We start from the raw sequence: 14,305 nt of genomic DNA, 5'->3' as shown, positions 1-14,305 counted from the left end.
GCAGGTTAAAGACTGATACAAAGTGTATGCCTGAATAGAAGTTTGGAGTGAGTTAAGGAGAGGGAGAACATTTTAATGGGACATTGGTCCAAAATAGCCCAGCTTGTTTCTACCTCCTGCTGCCTCTTCCTCCTTTTCACAGGACCTTGATTGTATAGAAACAGTACAGACAAAAAACCACAAACAACAAAAGGTTCGCTCACACCCCCAGTGGAGGTCATGAGCATGCTACCATGGAGAAAAAAAAAAGCATCAAAGGGTAGTTTGGCTTACTTATAAGCAAAGATTAATTAATAGGAGGTTTGATACTTTAGCAATGTACATTTGGGCAAATTTGTATTTGCAAATTGTTTGTTTCACACATTCAAAGGGCACAGAGCAATGAGGCCTGGTGCTAATTTTAAAAATGAATCAAACCTTTCTTTGCTATGATCCAAAAACTACAAACTTGTGGTTCAGAGGCTTTCAATGGTATCTGCTCAGACTTGACACTCCACGGTTAAGAGAGAAAAGCACAAAAGAGTTGTGTTATACACAGCAACAGTAGCTTTTTCCAACAATTTTTCAATTATTGCTTTGTATAATCTCCAAAAAAAGTAACTGTCTTGGCTACTAGAGATAAAGCTTTTAAAACGAAGGCAGAAATTTAAAATTCCCTTAAAATATACCCCTCTTCTTAGAGGTTGCCTTATAGATTACTGCTATTCATTACACCAGCATTTATACCCGCTGGATGACTACGATTCAGAACTACCTGTGTCACATGAAGAATAAATGCAACACGCACCATTCACTTTTAAATCAACCCCCTCCGACCTAAGCCATGTAAATCCTTCAGAAATTCACACCAGTATTCTCCTCCTTCAAACCACACATAGAAACAGTCCAATGACAAAAGTTTACCCATGCACAGCCCCTTTAACCCCGACCATTTAAGTATCTGCTTGGAATTATCAGTGACCCTTGCTGCACTCCCGGCTAGCTCACACTGGCTCTTCCAGAGGACGGACCCACGGGCACTTCTCTTTTCTCAGGGGTCCTTGAAATAACCACTATTCACAGCGTTGCCTTCACAAGACAGCACTGTCAGTTCTGCCAGCAAAGGGGAAACAGCAAAGACTCTTCCACTTTCGGCACGTATATCACACCCTTCCCGTGTCATGCTGCCCCTGCCACCCACTCACCCTTCCGTGCCCTCACCGCCTGCCCGCCCTGCTTGCTATCTGTTGCTTCTATCTTTCAGAAATTATTCTCAAGCCCCCCCGCCTCCCGGCTGGCGCAGGCAGCCAAGGTGCCGTCCTGCCGCAGCGCTCCATGCCGCAGCGGCGGCGGTGACATGTGTCTCTCATCAGCAGCTGGGCGCTAATTAATTTAGATCCTTTTCCCGCTACGCTTTAAGGAGCGGGGAAGCCCCACGTCGGAGAAACGCAGTGTCCCCTCCCGCAGCCCCCCGCACCCGGAGCACTGGAGCTGCCCCCGCTCCGCCGCCCCCGGCCCGCAGCTCCTCGCCCCCGGGCCCGGGGATTGGCCCGGCGGAGGCGGCATCAGCGGCGTGGGGGGGCCGCCCCCACCCTCCCTCCTCCTCCCTGGCCCCGCCGCCCCCTCGCCCCGGTGCGGCAGGGCCAACCGGGAGACCCAGACGCAGGCAGAGACCCAGCCGCCGCCGCTCCGCGCCCGGCCAGCCGCCCGCAGCATCCCCCGATGGCCGCCCGCCTGACCTGCTGCCTCCTGCTGTGGGCCCTGGGCCATGGGGGCTGCCGCTCGCCTGAGGGGGAGGGCGCCGGCAGCCCGCCCGCCTGCCCCGTCCAGCCGCCGGCCGGCCCGGCCTCGTCCACCCCCGGCCGCGACCCCCGGCGCGGCTCTTCGCCGCCCCCTGGGCTGGGCAGCATCGCTCAGGACATGGTAGCTGTCCACATGCTTAAGCTCTACGAGAAGTACAACCGGGAAGGGAGCCGGCCCGGCGACGGCAACACGGTCCGCAGCTTCAAAGCCAGGCCGGGTAAGACGGGCCGGGCGCGGGGGACACCGCTGGAGCCCCCTCGCTCCTCTTTCGCTTTAAAGTGACGGGGTTGCGTCGAGGTTGTCACTGACTGCGGGCGGTGTCGTTCTGGGTGAATGCTGGGGATCCCTTGCTACCTGCACGGACAGGGTGTCACCCCTCGCTTTGCGAGGCTTCCCACCTTCCCTGGCTCCCTTCCTTTCCCGGAGAGCACCTTCCCTGGGAAAGTCTCCGTTGCTGTGGATGCAAACCAGCGGCAAAAGAAGCGCCGTTCCCAGCGCACATCGCAATGGGCCAAAAGATCTGTTCAGAAATACTTGGAGCATAAGCCTAGTAGCGAGTGCTCCAGGCACTGGTCCTCTCTCCCCGGCTCCTCTGGCAGCCTCAGAAGTTCCTGCTAGGAAGAGTGCCGCCTACAGGACCGCTTAAAATTGCTCGGCATCTTAAATTCCTGCACTGCCTAAACCTAAGACAGATACCTGACGTCCCTCTCCCCCGTTTTACTTGGCTTGATTATGAGGGTGGAGAAACATATGTATTGTTTCTCCTTCCTACACTTTCATTACTAGACTTTCATTATCCCAATATCACGTCAAATAATAAAAAGGAGGTTTGCCTAGTTGATAGTCCATGCATTTGTTAGTTATCCTTTGCCAAGGAAACGCAAACTCTTTTCTGGAAAACATCTTCCTTTGGTTAACACTTACAGACTGTAACTAAGATCTTAGTTCTTAAAATAAGAACTGCATGAGTTTCCAGAATCTAGTTGTTACTACCTCGTCAGAAACATTCATTATTCTATTTAGACAAATCAGATGGATTAAAACTCACAAAAGAAAATTTTGCATTAATCTATTTCTCCTCCACTTAAGTCTCATGTATAGAGTACAATGCAGTATACAGTGGTTTAGGGAATGCTTACTATAATATTGCACAATAATTCATAGTCTCTTGTTCACCTTAACTTAATTTCTATCCTATGTCAACTGTAATACCAAAAAGTAATCATATTCAAGGAGGGGGAAACTCCAGGGAAGAGTTAGTGGCTAATGAAAATGTCTAAAAATCTAGGAGTTATTGTGTAAAGCAATTGCAGACACTTAGGAGAAAAATTAATTGTCATGCTCTAGATCATTATTAGTTGCTATAAGAGGGGTTAGGAAGGAGCTTCCACTGTGGATGGTTTTCCATGACCTCCTGTTAACACTTTCATTTTTCTGTGAACTGAGCAGCTAATACTGGTTGTGACCCAAATAAGGCCCTGGACTACAAGAGGGATCTGGGGACAAGGCAAGAATTGCACTATATTATTTTTCTTAATTTTTCAAATGATCTGATGCACACACTACTTGCATCAAAGTAGTCTAAGTTGTAACTCTGTTTTAAAAAACGAAAATATCAGCATTTTCTATGCACAGGTAGACTGTGCTGACCAAATACAAATCAATATTATTTCGCTCATTTGTCTGATCGTGCAAGCAAGGCAGAGAGGTCCAAAGTTACCTTCTGAAACCCTGAGACACTGGTGTTTGAAAAGTCTTTATCCCAAAAATGCTTGTGCTTCACAGCAGTAACTACAGAACTGATGGTGCCTGGAGCATTTTACTACTAAAAGAAATATTTAAAAATTCAACTGTACACAGCTCGCGTAGAGAGAACCAGTGGATAGACGTCTTCTTAGAAGCATATGCCTTCTGAAATGAACATGCAAAAATAAAGCCTAGTGTTCTAAAGGAAGTATTATAATTACTCTCTTCCTTGGCCTGAGAAATCATATATTAGCCTTGTGAAATTTCTGTGCTTGAAAGACTTGAATAAAATCTAAACCCTTAAGTTTTTTCATAGTATGAGCACCTATACATATAACTAGTGTTGCCTAAAAGCTTACTAATAGGAGTCCTGCCCTGCCTGAACTGACAGAAACAAATAGGCTCTTATCACATGAGTGCAAGCTGTTCCACTTCACTGTATCAGGAACAAAATACAGATGGTGTAGATGGAAATTGCATTTGAACATTTGAACTTGAACATTTGTACTCCAAAATTGCCTGTGTGGGTTTGGGATTAATGATCATCCTAATCTACTGTTCTTTTAGTCCAACTCATGGCTCTATCCAGCACTAACTGGGAGATAGCAACCAGCAATTTAGTAAGGTGTAACACTACTCATTTCCTTCTTTCAAATGAAACTGTTTTAAAGAAAGAATGTTCCAACAGGTGGCAGTTACCAGTACTGCCTTTCTGTTGTTGCCAAAATTTCTGTGGCTCATCATCCGTAGTGCACTGAAAAACAAACCTAAATGTTTCTGGGAAGCCTGCCTGTTGCATTTGTTGGGTTTTGTTTGGTTTGGGGTGGTTTTTTACTTCCTTCTGCCAGAGAATTTTCAGGTATGTCAAACAGGGCTGCCAAAGGGTTGGTCCACTTGGGTTAATTAAAGATGCAAATTTACAGACTGTAATCCTTTGATGCACCACTAAGTAGTGGTGTGAGCTTGGGAGAACAGGAATCACTTCTTGGTTCTGCTACCACCTTCCTATATACTGTTGAGCTAGTAAAAAAAACAAAGGCAACTTTTCACAATGATAGGCTATTAAGGCATCATCTTTTTATGTTGGGATGGAATTATATTTTAGCACACTAAGAGAGGTTTCTACTGTTTAAATAAACATGGTGTAAGCAGTTATCAGTGTAAAATTGCTTGTCTTCCTCTAAATGAGAGTAAAGATGTAGGCTGAGCACAAACTGTTCAACTAGCTAAAAAGCTGTTTCAAATGGAGTTTGAATTTTAAGAGTCAGCTTCTGTTCAATAGCATTTGTCACTAGCTTTGTGCAGATCTAAACACAAGCCTTAGAAACCAAGTGTGTTTTAGAGTGCTTTAAACAAAGCTCCTACACGATGTGTACTGGAAAGGAGGATTGCTCAGAGGAGTAATGACCCCCAAAAAGTGTAACACTGCTTACTGCCAGGCCCCTTATGAAATGTCTCATGTGCAGTACTTACAGATGATGAGCTGTTGCCCACAGAGTTGGCACCCAGATATCCTTCAGGAATCTGCAGTCAGCTTTAGATTAGACAATCTTGAATATTAACTGTAAACCTGGTTTCTGCTAGTACTGATTCCAGCAAAGTATTTCTCTGAGCCTTTGTTATGAATGAAATCAATCAAGGATTGCTTTTCTTGTCTGCTTAGAATGAAAGGCAGTCTGGAACTAAAAATCTCTGGAAGGAATTTTATCCCTTGTGTGTACGAAAGATGCCCAGTATGTTGGACATTCTCAATGCTATTGTAATATTGCTATTAAATAGTTAAGTTTTTTTTCCTCCTCTTATGCACCATAGTTTTAAGCTGAAGTGGCAAGCTCACTACACTAAGTGAAAACTAACATGTGTAAATTCACTTAAATGGAAATAAGATTTGACTACCATTTTTGGTCTCATCTATACATCCATGTTTTCCTTGCTCTCTTGCAGAATTCTTGGCCCAGAAGCCCTTGTACTGCTTCAATCTGACATCCATGCAGGATTCAGAAATGATCCTTGCTGCCACTTTTCACTTCTATGCTGACAAACGCCCTCGGCATCGGGAGGTGTTTTGTAAACGTTCCAAGAACTCGTCCTGCCGCCTCCTTCACCTGCCTCCAGTCCTACGGCTCAACCTGGTGTTCCAAAGCATTCACCAGAATTCTGCCTATGGGCTAGTGAAAGGGAATATCACCGTGCTTCTTCAAAGGAGAGGGGCTTGGCATGCAAAGGACATTTCACACATTGTAAAAGAATCAAAACGAGTTGGAGAGCTCATTCTCTGTGCTGAGCTTGATTCTGGGGAGAAGCACCAGAGCTTCCCCGAACAAGTTGCCAGCCATTTACCTTATATACTAGTTTATGCCAATGATCTTGCAATCTCTGAACCTAACAGTGTGGCAGGCACCCTACAGCGTTATGACCCATTCCCTCCCAATGACGGGGACCCAAATCTGTCCCCTAATGCTTCTACTGACACTCGAGTTAGGAGGGATACGTACCTTGCCAGCTCTATTCAGAACAATGAGTTGCCAGAAGTAGATTATAACAACAATAAATACAACAAACATGACATATGGGAGAATGCCTACAGATCCTTAAAACCAAAAGCCTCACGCAAAGATCGAAGGAGAAAAGGGCAAGAAAATACAGAAACACTTAAAAAGTCTCAGGTGCTAAATTTTGATGAGAAAACAATGAAGAAAGCAAGGCGAAAACAATGGAATGAGCCAAGGATTTGTTCAAGAAGATACATGAAAGTTGACTTTGCTGATATTGGCTGGAATGAATGGATCATATCTCCCAAATCATTTGATGCTTACTACTGTGCAGGTGCATGTGAATTTCCAATGCCCAAGGTAATATGCCTTTTTATTCTTGTCAGCTTGTCAGCTTAGGCCTACTGTTCTGCTTATCCAACTACTTCTTTAATTAGAATTTCCATTTGATTTTTACCTTTTTTCGTTGTGTTTTGTTGCCTTGACCAAAAGAATTTAAACAATGTTGTTTCCATCAACTTAGTCATCAGAGTGCAGAAAGATTGCCACTTTTCTTCAAATGCAATCTGAAGAATAGGAAAAAAAAAATCTCAGGTTTATCTTATAATTTCTCATCTTATATCTTGAAACCATAGCATAAAGATTTTTGTAGCTTATGAAAATATGGTTATACACACTAAATCATCCAAATACTTTATTGTAGTGACAGGAGTATGAAGTATTATATGCTAATATTAAAACAAGCTACTCTATCAGCATATTTCTGGATTCCACTTGTAACACTTCAGAAGAAAAATAAAGAGTAGTTACACTGAAGTATTTTTAACTTCAGGAAACTGCTTGTCACTTTTGAAAACAATAATACTGTTTAAGATGATATTTGTGTATCTAAATTCTAAAAATGTTAGATAATCCTTCTGGAACAAAAATGTTGATTTACCTTATGTCTCTAGAAGTGCCACAAAATTGGCTCTAGCACTCTAAAATAAGCATACTGAATTCCTCCTATAGAAGCAGTGTGAAATTTGCCAGTGGAGAGGTAAACATTTGTCTCACTGCCACTCTGCTCTATGGCAAGAAGTAGAAGGGCTGGTAGTCCTATGTTGGACAAGAACTTTTAGGATTTTATAAGGCTTTCAAGTAAAGGCAGAGGGGAGGATCTGAAGCACTTAATAACCTGCATATTTAGAAACTGTAATTATTTTGCAATTCTGCCTACAAATGGCCTGATTATTTGTTCGACTGACATTTTTGTATGTGGTCATTTGGCACATAAACAAAGAATAGTGCTGTACAGCACAGAATTTCAAGGCTCTGAGACAGGAATCTGCCCTACTTTACATCCAGGGAGATTGATGTATGTTTGTGTTGAAACAAGTAGTATAATTCCAGGAAGAGTAGATATGTTTGCTAGTTTTAAGTCCAGGAACAGTGGAAATCCAGATTTCATGGTAGGATGTACAAATCAGACCACATGTTCTTGTATAGCTGGCCAATGCTGAGCCAGGTGTACATAAATTGATACATGGTCTGGCAAAAATTAAAGCTTGCACGGACTCACATTCAACTTCACTTTGTTGTTGTAACACAAATTGATCATGCAACAAAATCACCACTTACCCAAAACAAAAGACAGTCTGGGAATATGGGTCCTTTGCCATAGACTCACAATCTAATGCACAATTCACAAACAACAGCATAAACCCAAGAAATAAAAAAACCCCAACCAAACAACAACTCCACCCTTCAAAAAAGAAAAAAAGATTCATTTAGCACGTCTGGCTTCTTGTGAGCAAAACAGCATTACACAAAAGCTGGTAGGGCCAAAAGAGAGGGGATCCATTTCTAGCTTGAATTGTTAAATAAGGTTATATTGCTCACTTACTTAATATCTTATCTAGAAACATAAGCATTTACTTGATATATAATAAGGATTCCCTTTCACTATTATCTTGATGCCCAAAAACCAAAATAAAGAAAAAGAAATCCCAACTGAAAAAAACCCCCAGAACATCCACCCCCTCCCCCAAAAAAACAAACACAAACACCAGAGAAACTAAATCATTCACATTTATTGATTTGGTTTGCTTTGAAAGAGGTCTACTACTTGTTAGCTTTGTATTTTTCACAGAAGATAAAAAGAAGCAGATTGAAAGCTGTAGCTTTTTTGGATGACTGTTTCAAAAGGAAGAGAGAGAGGATGCCAGCATGGATGAAGATTCAGTTCAGAGCATGAGAATTGCTTTATATTACTAAGGAAGACATTTGTTCTTTCACATATGCTGTAAGTCAGGAGAGTATCAAAGGCCAGATTAAAGCTATTCATAAAGACTTGGTCTGCACAATCAACTGATGATGGACAACAGACACCTTATTTCCAAAGTACCCTTTTAGAACTGTGGAGATAGAATTACATACCTGGCATGTATCATCACATTGTAGGTTTATTTTTTTTTTCTTTAGTATCAGTACATCATTCTGCACATCCACTTTAATAATTGCAAGTCTTGATTTAGATAGACACTCAACAGCTTAGGTACAAATCTTCTCATAGTAAGTTCACTTACTATTCCCTGAACTGTGAGGAGAAACACGAGGTTATACGTATGGCTGGCTGCAGTGCTGCATTCACCAAATAAATTTCAGTCCTGCATGTCATAGAACCTGGTGTGTTGTATATAACTTAGCAGCCAGCATTTAAAACATTAGCACTTCCTCAGTGCCATTATTACTGGGCATTCAACTAATTATTTCAAGCTTTCTACTTTAGCACATTGGGACAAAGTTAAATGTGAAGCCTAGCCCATGATGACTGAGCACTGATGCCAGGTTTCCAGAAGGGCTGGAAAAATTCAGAGCCTGGCTGGACATGGGATGGGTGTGCTGTCTGGCTCTGCTGTGGATTTAGGGCTCAGGCAGCCAGATTCCATACAGAGTACTGCTCTATCATAAGCATTTTCCCTTCTAAGCACTTTTCTGCATAGCATATCCACATTCAGGCATTAGAAACATAATTAATGTTGTTGTCTTGGGAAACAGCTGCTCAGTCTAGATAGACTGTGTTCACATGTCTTTGTTCCTTGCAGATATTAGAGGCTGCACAGTGGGAGAAGATCCTTGTAGGATCTTCTGCAGGTTCATAGCCAGGAATCCTGTAAGTCTGTAACTGGCCATGAGGGCAGTAGTGGCTATAATGGGGGCAATAAATGCTGTTGCAGTAGCACATTGTGATCTGTGGCTGTTTTAAATAACATAACACAGGTGCTAGGAACAGTTCAGGAGGTTTTTAATAATGGCTAAATTAAGAACTTGATTCTAGAAGCTCTGATTCTTTGAATTTCTGTATTCTGCAGTTGCTTAAACACTCAAATCTCCTGTTTCTCTCTTGCAGTCCACATATGCTGATATGACCAACATGGGTAGAAACTGATTTCTACTTCACACAGCAGCTGAGACCACCTCACTGCTGCTTGCCTGTGGACAGCTTTGAAATCTAAAGATGAAGGAGAGCAAGAGAGGGCAAGCTGCTGCTAATTATGCTAACATGCTAATTACAGAAAGGCACTGTGCAGGATTGGTCACTTGTTGGGACTTGGCCATAGGGACACTGTCTTGAAGGGTCAAGGACAGATTTCATAGTTACTCCTTATAATGGCTTCATTAAGGAAGATCTGAAAGCCTTAATGGCAGTTAAGGTTGAATATGATTTGCTGATATGTTACACTTAATGCAAACGTTTCAAAACTGAATTATCCTAAAAACACCTCCTTTGTTCTATCCATGGACTGCATAATTTTTCACGTTGAAATGGAAAACCATGGTTTTTGTGGCTATTACCCCAAACAGGTTATAGATGTAAAGCTGCTGTGAATACTCACTTCATACTTTTCCCAGCCTCCCAGCCTTTTTTTCCTTCTCCCAGTTTGAGGCTAGCCCATGGGAAAAAAAAAATTTTAAAAAAGCCTGGTGATGAAGGCAAGGGACACAAAGACCACAGATATTAACTATTTGCCATGCAGTTATGATCAGAAAGGCTCTGTCAGGGTCCTTGACTATTCTATACTCTCTCCTGTGTACACTGCTTCTGGAGTACTCTGCTCTTTGAAAAGAGAGTGATCATTCCAGGAAAAAGTAACTAATTTCAGGTTAGCATACATGAGAAAAAATTCTATTGGAACATAGGGATAGTTATTTTGGAAATATTTACTGTAGCAAATTTTCTAAGTCAGACAAGAGGTTAAGAAAACAAAATATAGCATCTAGCAACTGAGAACTATGCCCCAGTTTAGGCTTCTTCTTCTGCATGTCTGCCTCCAGCATGTAGCAGGTACATTCAGGGACATTTTTCTTCAGACCTCTGGCTGCTGGCTGTGCCACCAGTGCCCTCCTCTGGTATTTATGAAGGTAGCCTAAGGAACACCAAATATCTGTTGGATATATCCAGCTCAGGAAAGCTGGAAGTGTGAGGGACTGGCTGAGCTACATGGCCCTGTAACTCAAACAATGAAGTATTTGCTTTATTGAGAAACAAACAACTGCATAATTGTTGTGATTTTCCAAGTTCACATAGGAAACTGATTGCTTAAACCAAGTCCACCTAGGAAAGTGACAATTCATAAATGAAGTTGTAACTATTTCCTTCTCTGTTCTAGATTGTCCGGCCATCAAATCATGCTACAATTCAGAGCATTGTGAAAGCAGTAGGAATCATTCCTGGCATCCCAGAACCCTGCTGTGTTCCTGACAAAATGAGCTCACTCAGTGTCCTGTTCTTAGATGAGAACAAAAATGTTGTTTTAAAGGTATATCCCAATATGTCAGTTGAAACTTGTGCCTGCCGATAAGTTCGTACAAACACACCTTTAACAAGGCCTACAAATCCTGCCTGACTGCTCTGGGAAGTTGTAAAGGAGAAATGAATCCACTTGTGTTGAGGAAGCAATGCAAGTCTCCAGTTCCTCTACAGAAAGCACACGGAAAGACTAAAACAACGCACGTGCTTGCCTCGAAGGATGGGCTGTACTATCATTTGTCTCTCATATTCATCCTCCAGGAATTCCATACTTCAGATACCTTCCTAACCCACCTAGCCAAGATACCTGGTGTTTAGAAAGAAATTTAAGTGTAAAGTTTTCCATAATCAAAGGACTAAAATATGTTTTTATATGTTATTTTCTGACTATTTTATCTCTTCAGTTAACCGAGAAAATGGGAAGTGAACTTGCAAAGGCAGGCTTATTTTAGAATATCACTTTTGTACACAAATCAAAAGTTTTTGCCTAAAATACTCATACTCTTAATATGCATATTTATACTGAGAAATGCTGTAATAAAGGGCTTAAAATGTATATTTTCTTCAGGATTCAAGTATAGTTCACTGCATAAGTTTTCATATAAACAGTATGTTAATATAGTCATTTTTGGTTACCCTTCCTTAATATATAATTTGTTCTACAAAAGACATGTAATATCCCACATTTTTGGTTTGCTGGATAATTTCAGGTTGTTAAACATATTCTCTGAGTAACACATACGGTATAGTAATATGTTGAAATACTAAAATAAAATAACCAAGATTTATATTTTTGTAAATTATTCTTTATATCCTCTAGATTGTTACATGCTTTTAACAAAAGCTAATAAATTAAAGGTACAGTAGTATCTAAAAATATTTGATTGTTTTTCTATAAATGCACTCTCCTACATTCTGTTAATTAGATGGAAACTTGTAAATACATGTTAAGCTTGTCATAATGCACTTCAATAGATTAAAGACAGAAGGAAATACTACGATCATCCAGACCGACCTCCTGCATAGCACAGATCAAAGAACCTTCCTCAGCAGTTTCTGCACCATGCATTATGGAACTTCTGTTTTAAGCTTGGGAATATCTTTGAAAAACATGCATAAATTTGGCTTTAAAGATTTCATGTGATAGAATATCTCTACTGGACTACAAGTAGTTGTTCCAAAAGTTAGTGCTCTTTGTTCATATGCAGTGGCTTAATCCTAGACTGAATTTGATGAGCTTTAGCTTCAATTCAATGGATCTTACTGTAACCTATTTCATTAGATCCCTTTTATCTATTATCCAAAATACTTTCACTGTGTATTTTTAGTATAGAGAGTAGGGTCAAGTTACATTTTGGCTAAGATTTAAATAGATTGATTTCTTATTCTAAGCCTTAAAACAATTTCTCACAGCTTTCTTCTGAACTCTTTCCAGAACTTTCATTAACTTTCTTTTCAAACAATGAACATCAAAATGGGAAACATTTGGCAGTGGTTCCATTGGAAGTCTTTATAGAAATAAAGTCTCTGCATCCCTCTAACTCCTACACAATCCCCTGTTGATACATTTATGGTAGCCTTTTAACTACAGCAGTCTTTTAAGAGCTGGTGTTCCCATCGTGGTGTCTGTCAATCCTCTGGGTGTTCTAGGACACACTTGCCACATACTTCATTTTCACCCACCTACTGTACAATAGCATAAAGAGACCAAGAGTGGAAGAAACATCTGAAGTTCCTAAGGTAGCACAAATTATGATAAGGAGTGCTTCCTCCTCAAGAAACAGTCTAACCTTAGGCACTACCTTGTCCTAGATAGAGCTGCTTTTTTTAAGGGGAGGATACTACATGCACTTCCTTCTGAATAACAAATAACTGGAAGGCTCCTGTCCTACTAAGGTTCTGGGTATCTTCTGCCACCAATTTTCTGTGCTCAGGTGGTGCAGTTTTTCAGACAACAGAGGTGTGTAAATGTGGTACTTCCTGCTAACATACATAAAAGCAAGATTCAGCATGCATGGGAGCAGCATGGGAGGCTTTGCAAGGTTACTCTGGCAGCAGTTCTTGCTAATTCTTCCTAGGAAGCTCTGACTAAGAAGTAAAAATGGTGCCCTGTAGTGAGTGCCAGTTATGTCTAACAAAAGATCACTGATCAAGTTTGCAGTTCTTCTCCCAAAGTACTTTTTTACTTTGTAAATTACTACAGTAATTTACACTAGAACTACTGGAAAAAACCTTTGTATAGTGTCACTTTTAGAGATCTCCCTTAAAAAATTTACAATCTTGTGGTTTTATAAATCATGAGAAACACAACTACAATTGATAGAGTAATGGTAACATAGAAAGAAAAATTCAAAAGTTGTCAGAAAGTCATCATTCCTACAGAAAAGACATATGCATAACATTTTTCAAAGTATCTTAAATCCATGTTATTTCTGCTCTCAATGAAAATCTACCCTTTTATGTAGCTCTAGTCTTGCTCCCATTTATCACTAGATCTGAAAATCCTGACATATTAACTTAGTGTGCTTATATTCTCATCCATAGCATTTTGTTTTCCTTAAGGAATACTTGCTATATCTTGAATTAGTCCTTGGATAAAAACATTTTTTCCAAGATGTGCTCATGCAAGCTATTATGGCAAGAGATGCCACACTGTGATCTAAGGTCAATAGGACATATAGAAAATGCTACTGCTGCACTCATAAGGACACCTACAAAACTCCAAGAGGTTAAGACTGCATTAAAAGTTCTGTTTGCAAAACTATATATTATATCTGTAAGTGTGATTGTTCTCAAAATATACCCTTGCTACACAAGTCATACACATCTCTTATTAGTAAAGCTTATTTCATTTGGAGTTTAGCTGTACTGGTCAATTCTTCAATGCAAAAAAAGGTTTTCAACCACTTTTAGTGGCTTAAGTTACTCCTTTCTGGATCTTTGGAATTTGGATGTCCAATCTTTCTCTGGAAAGAGAAACTTTGCATTTAAAATGGCACAAATGCAGACAGCTGCTGCCAGAGGATGCTGATACCTTCACTGTCTTGGTTCCTACAGATCTTTTTATTTATTTGAGCATCCTATAAACCATTCTGGTCAATGCTTGAGTTTATAGAGAAAGTTACTAGTGATAAACACAGGTCAAGATAATTCCACTAACTAATCCTAAAAGAAAATGGTATGAGTAAAGGCAGATAAAACATGAAAACAGCTGATAGTAACCAGCAAAGTGTTAAAACACATTTTTTTAAAAACAAATCCAATTTCATTTTTTTAGGCCACTGTTTGATTTCCAGAGGTAACAGCAACAGCTACAATGTACCTAGGTTTTTGTGCAATATTCAATTTACTTGCCAAGGCTGTATAATTAAAATAAACCACTGGACAATATTAATGTGTCTCTGTATCACATAAATTTTAAAATGTCTCACTGCCAAACCTCAAAGAACAGCTTTCAAAAGGTATTTCCACTGAGTTAAGCTGTTCATTGTAA

At 40.5% G+C, this 14,305-nt stretch overlaps 2 protein-coding genes across 2 annotated transcripts in view; one reads left to right on the top strand and one right to left on the bottom strand.

Moving 5' to 3' along the window:
• MAPK8 (mitogen-activated protein kinase 8) overlaps positions 1 to 1,846 on the bottom strand; it is a 231,195-nt gene extending 229,349 nt beyond the window's left edge. The window contains exon 1 of the mRNA XM_071439059.1: positions 1,719 to 1,846. The gene's annotated coding sequence lies outside the window, so the exon portion shown is untranslated. The remainder of the gene's footprint in view (positions 1 to 1,718) is intronic.
• Positions 1,271 to 11,691, top strand: GDF10 (growth differentiation factor 10). The gene is made up of 3 exons (XM_071439057.1): positions 1,271 to 1,999; positions 5,473 to 6,380; positions 10,673 to 11,691. The coding sequence occupies exons 1-3, from the start codon at positions 1,702 to 1,704 to the stop codon at positions 10,862 to 10,864; spliced, it is 1,398 nt and encodes a 465-aa protein (XP_071295158.1). The 5' UTR covers positions 1,271 to 1,701; the 3' UTR covers positions 10,865 to 11,691.
• The last annotated feature ends 2,614 nt before the right edge of the window (positions 11,692 to 14,305 follow it).

The sequence above is a fragment of the Agelaius tricolor genome, unplaced genomic scaffold (genome assembly GCF_023055355.1).
Source record: "Agelaius tricolor isolate 1412-34295 unplaced genomic scaffold, bAgeTri1.0.p SCAF_13, whole genome shotgun sequence".
In the NCBI taxonomy this organism is placed as follows: domain Eukaryota; kingdom Metazoa; phylum Chordata; class Aves; order Passeriformes; family Icteridae; genus Agelaius; species Agelaius tricolor.
This window is presented reverse-complemented; position numbering and strand designations above follow the sequence as displayed.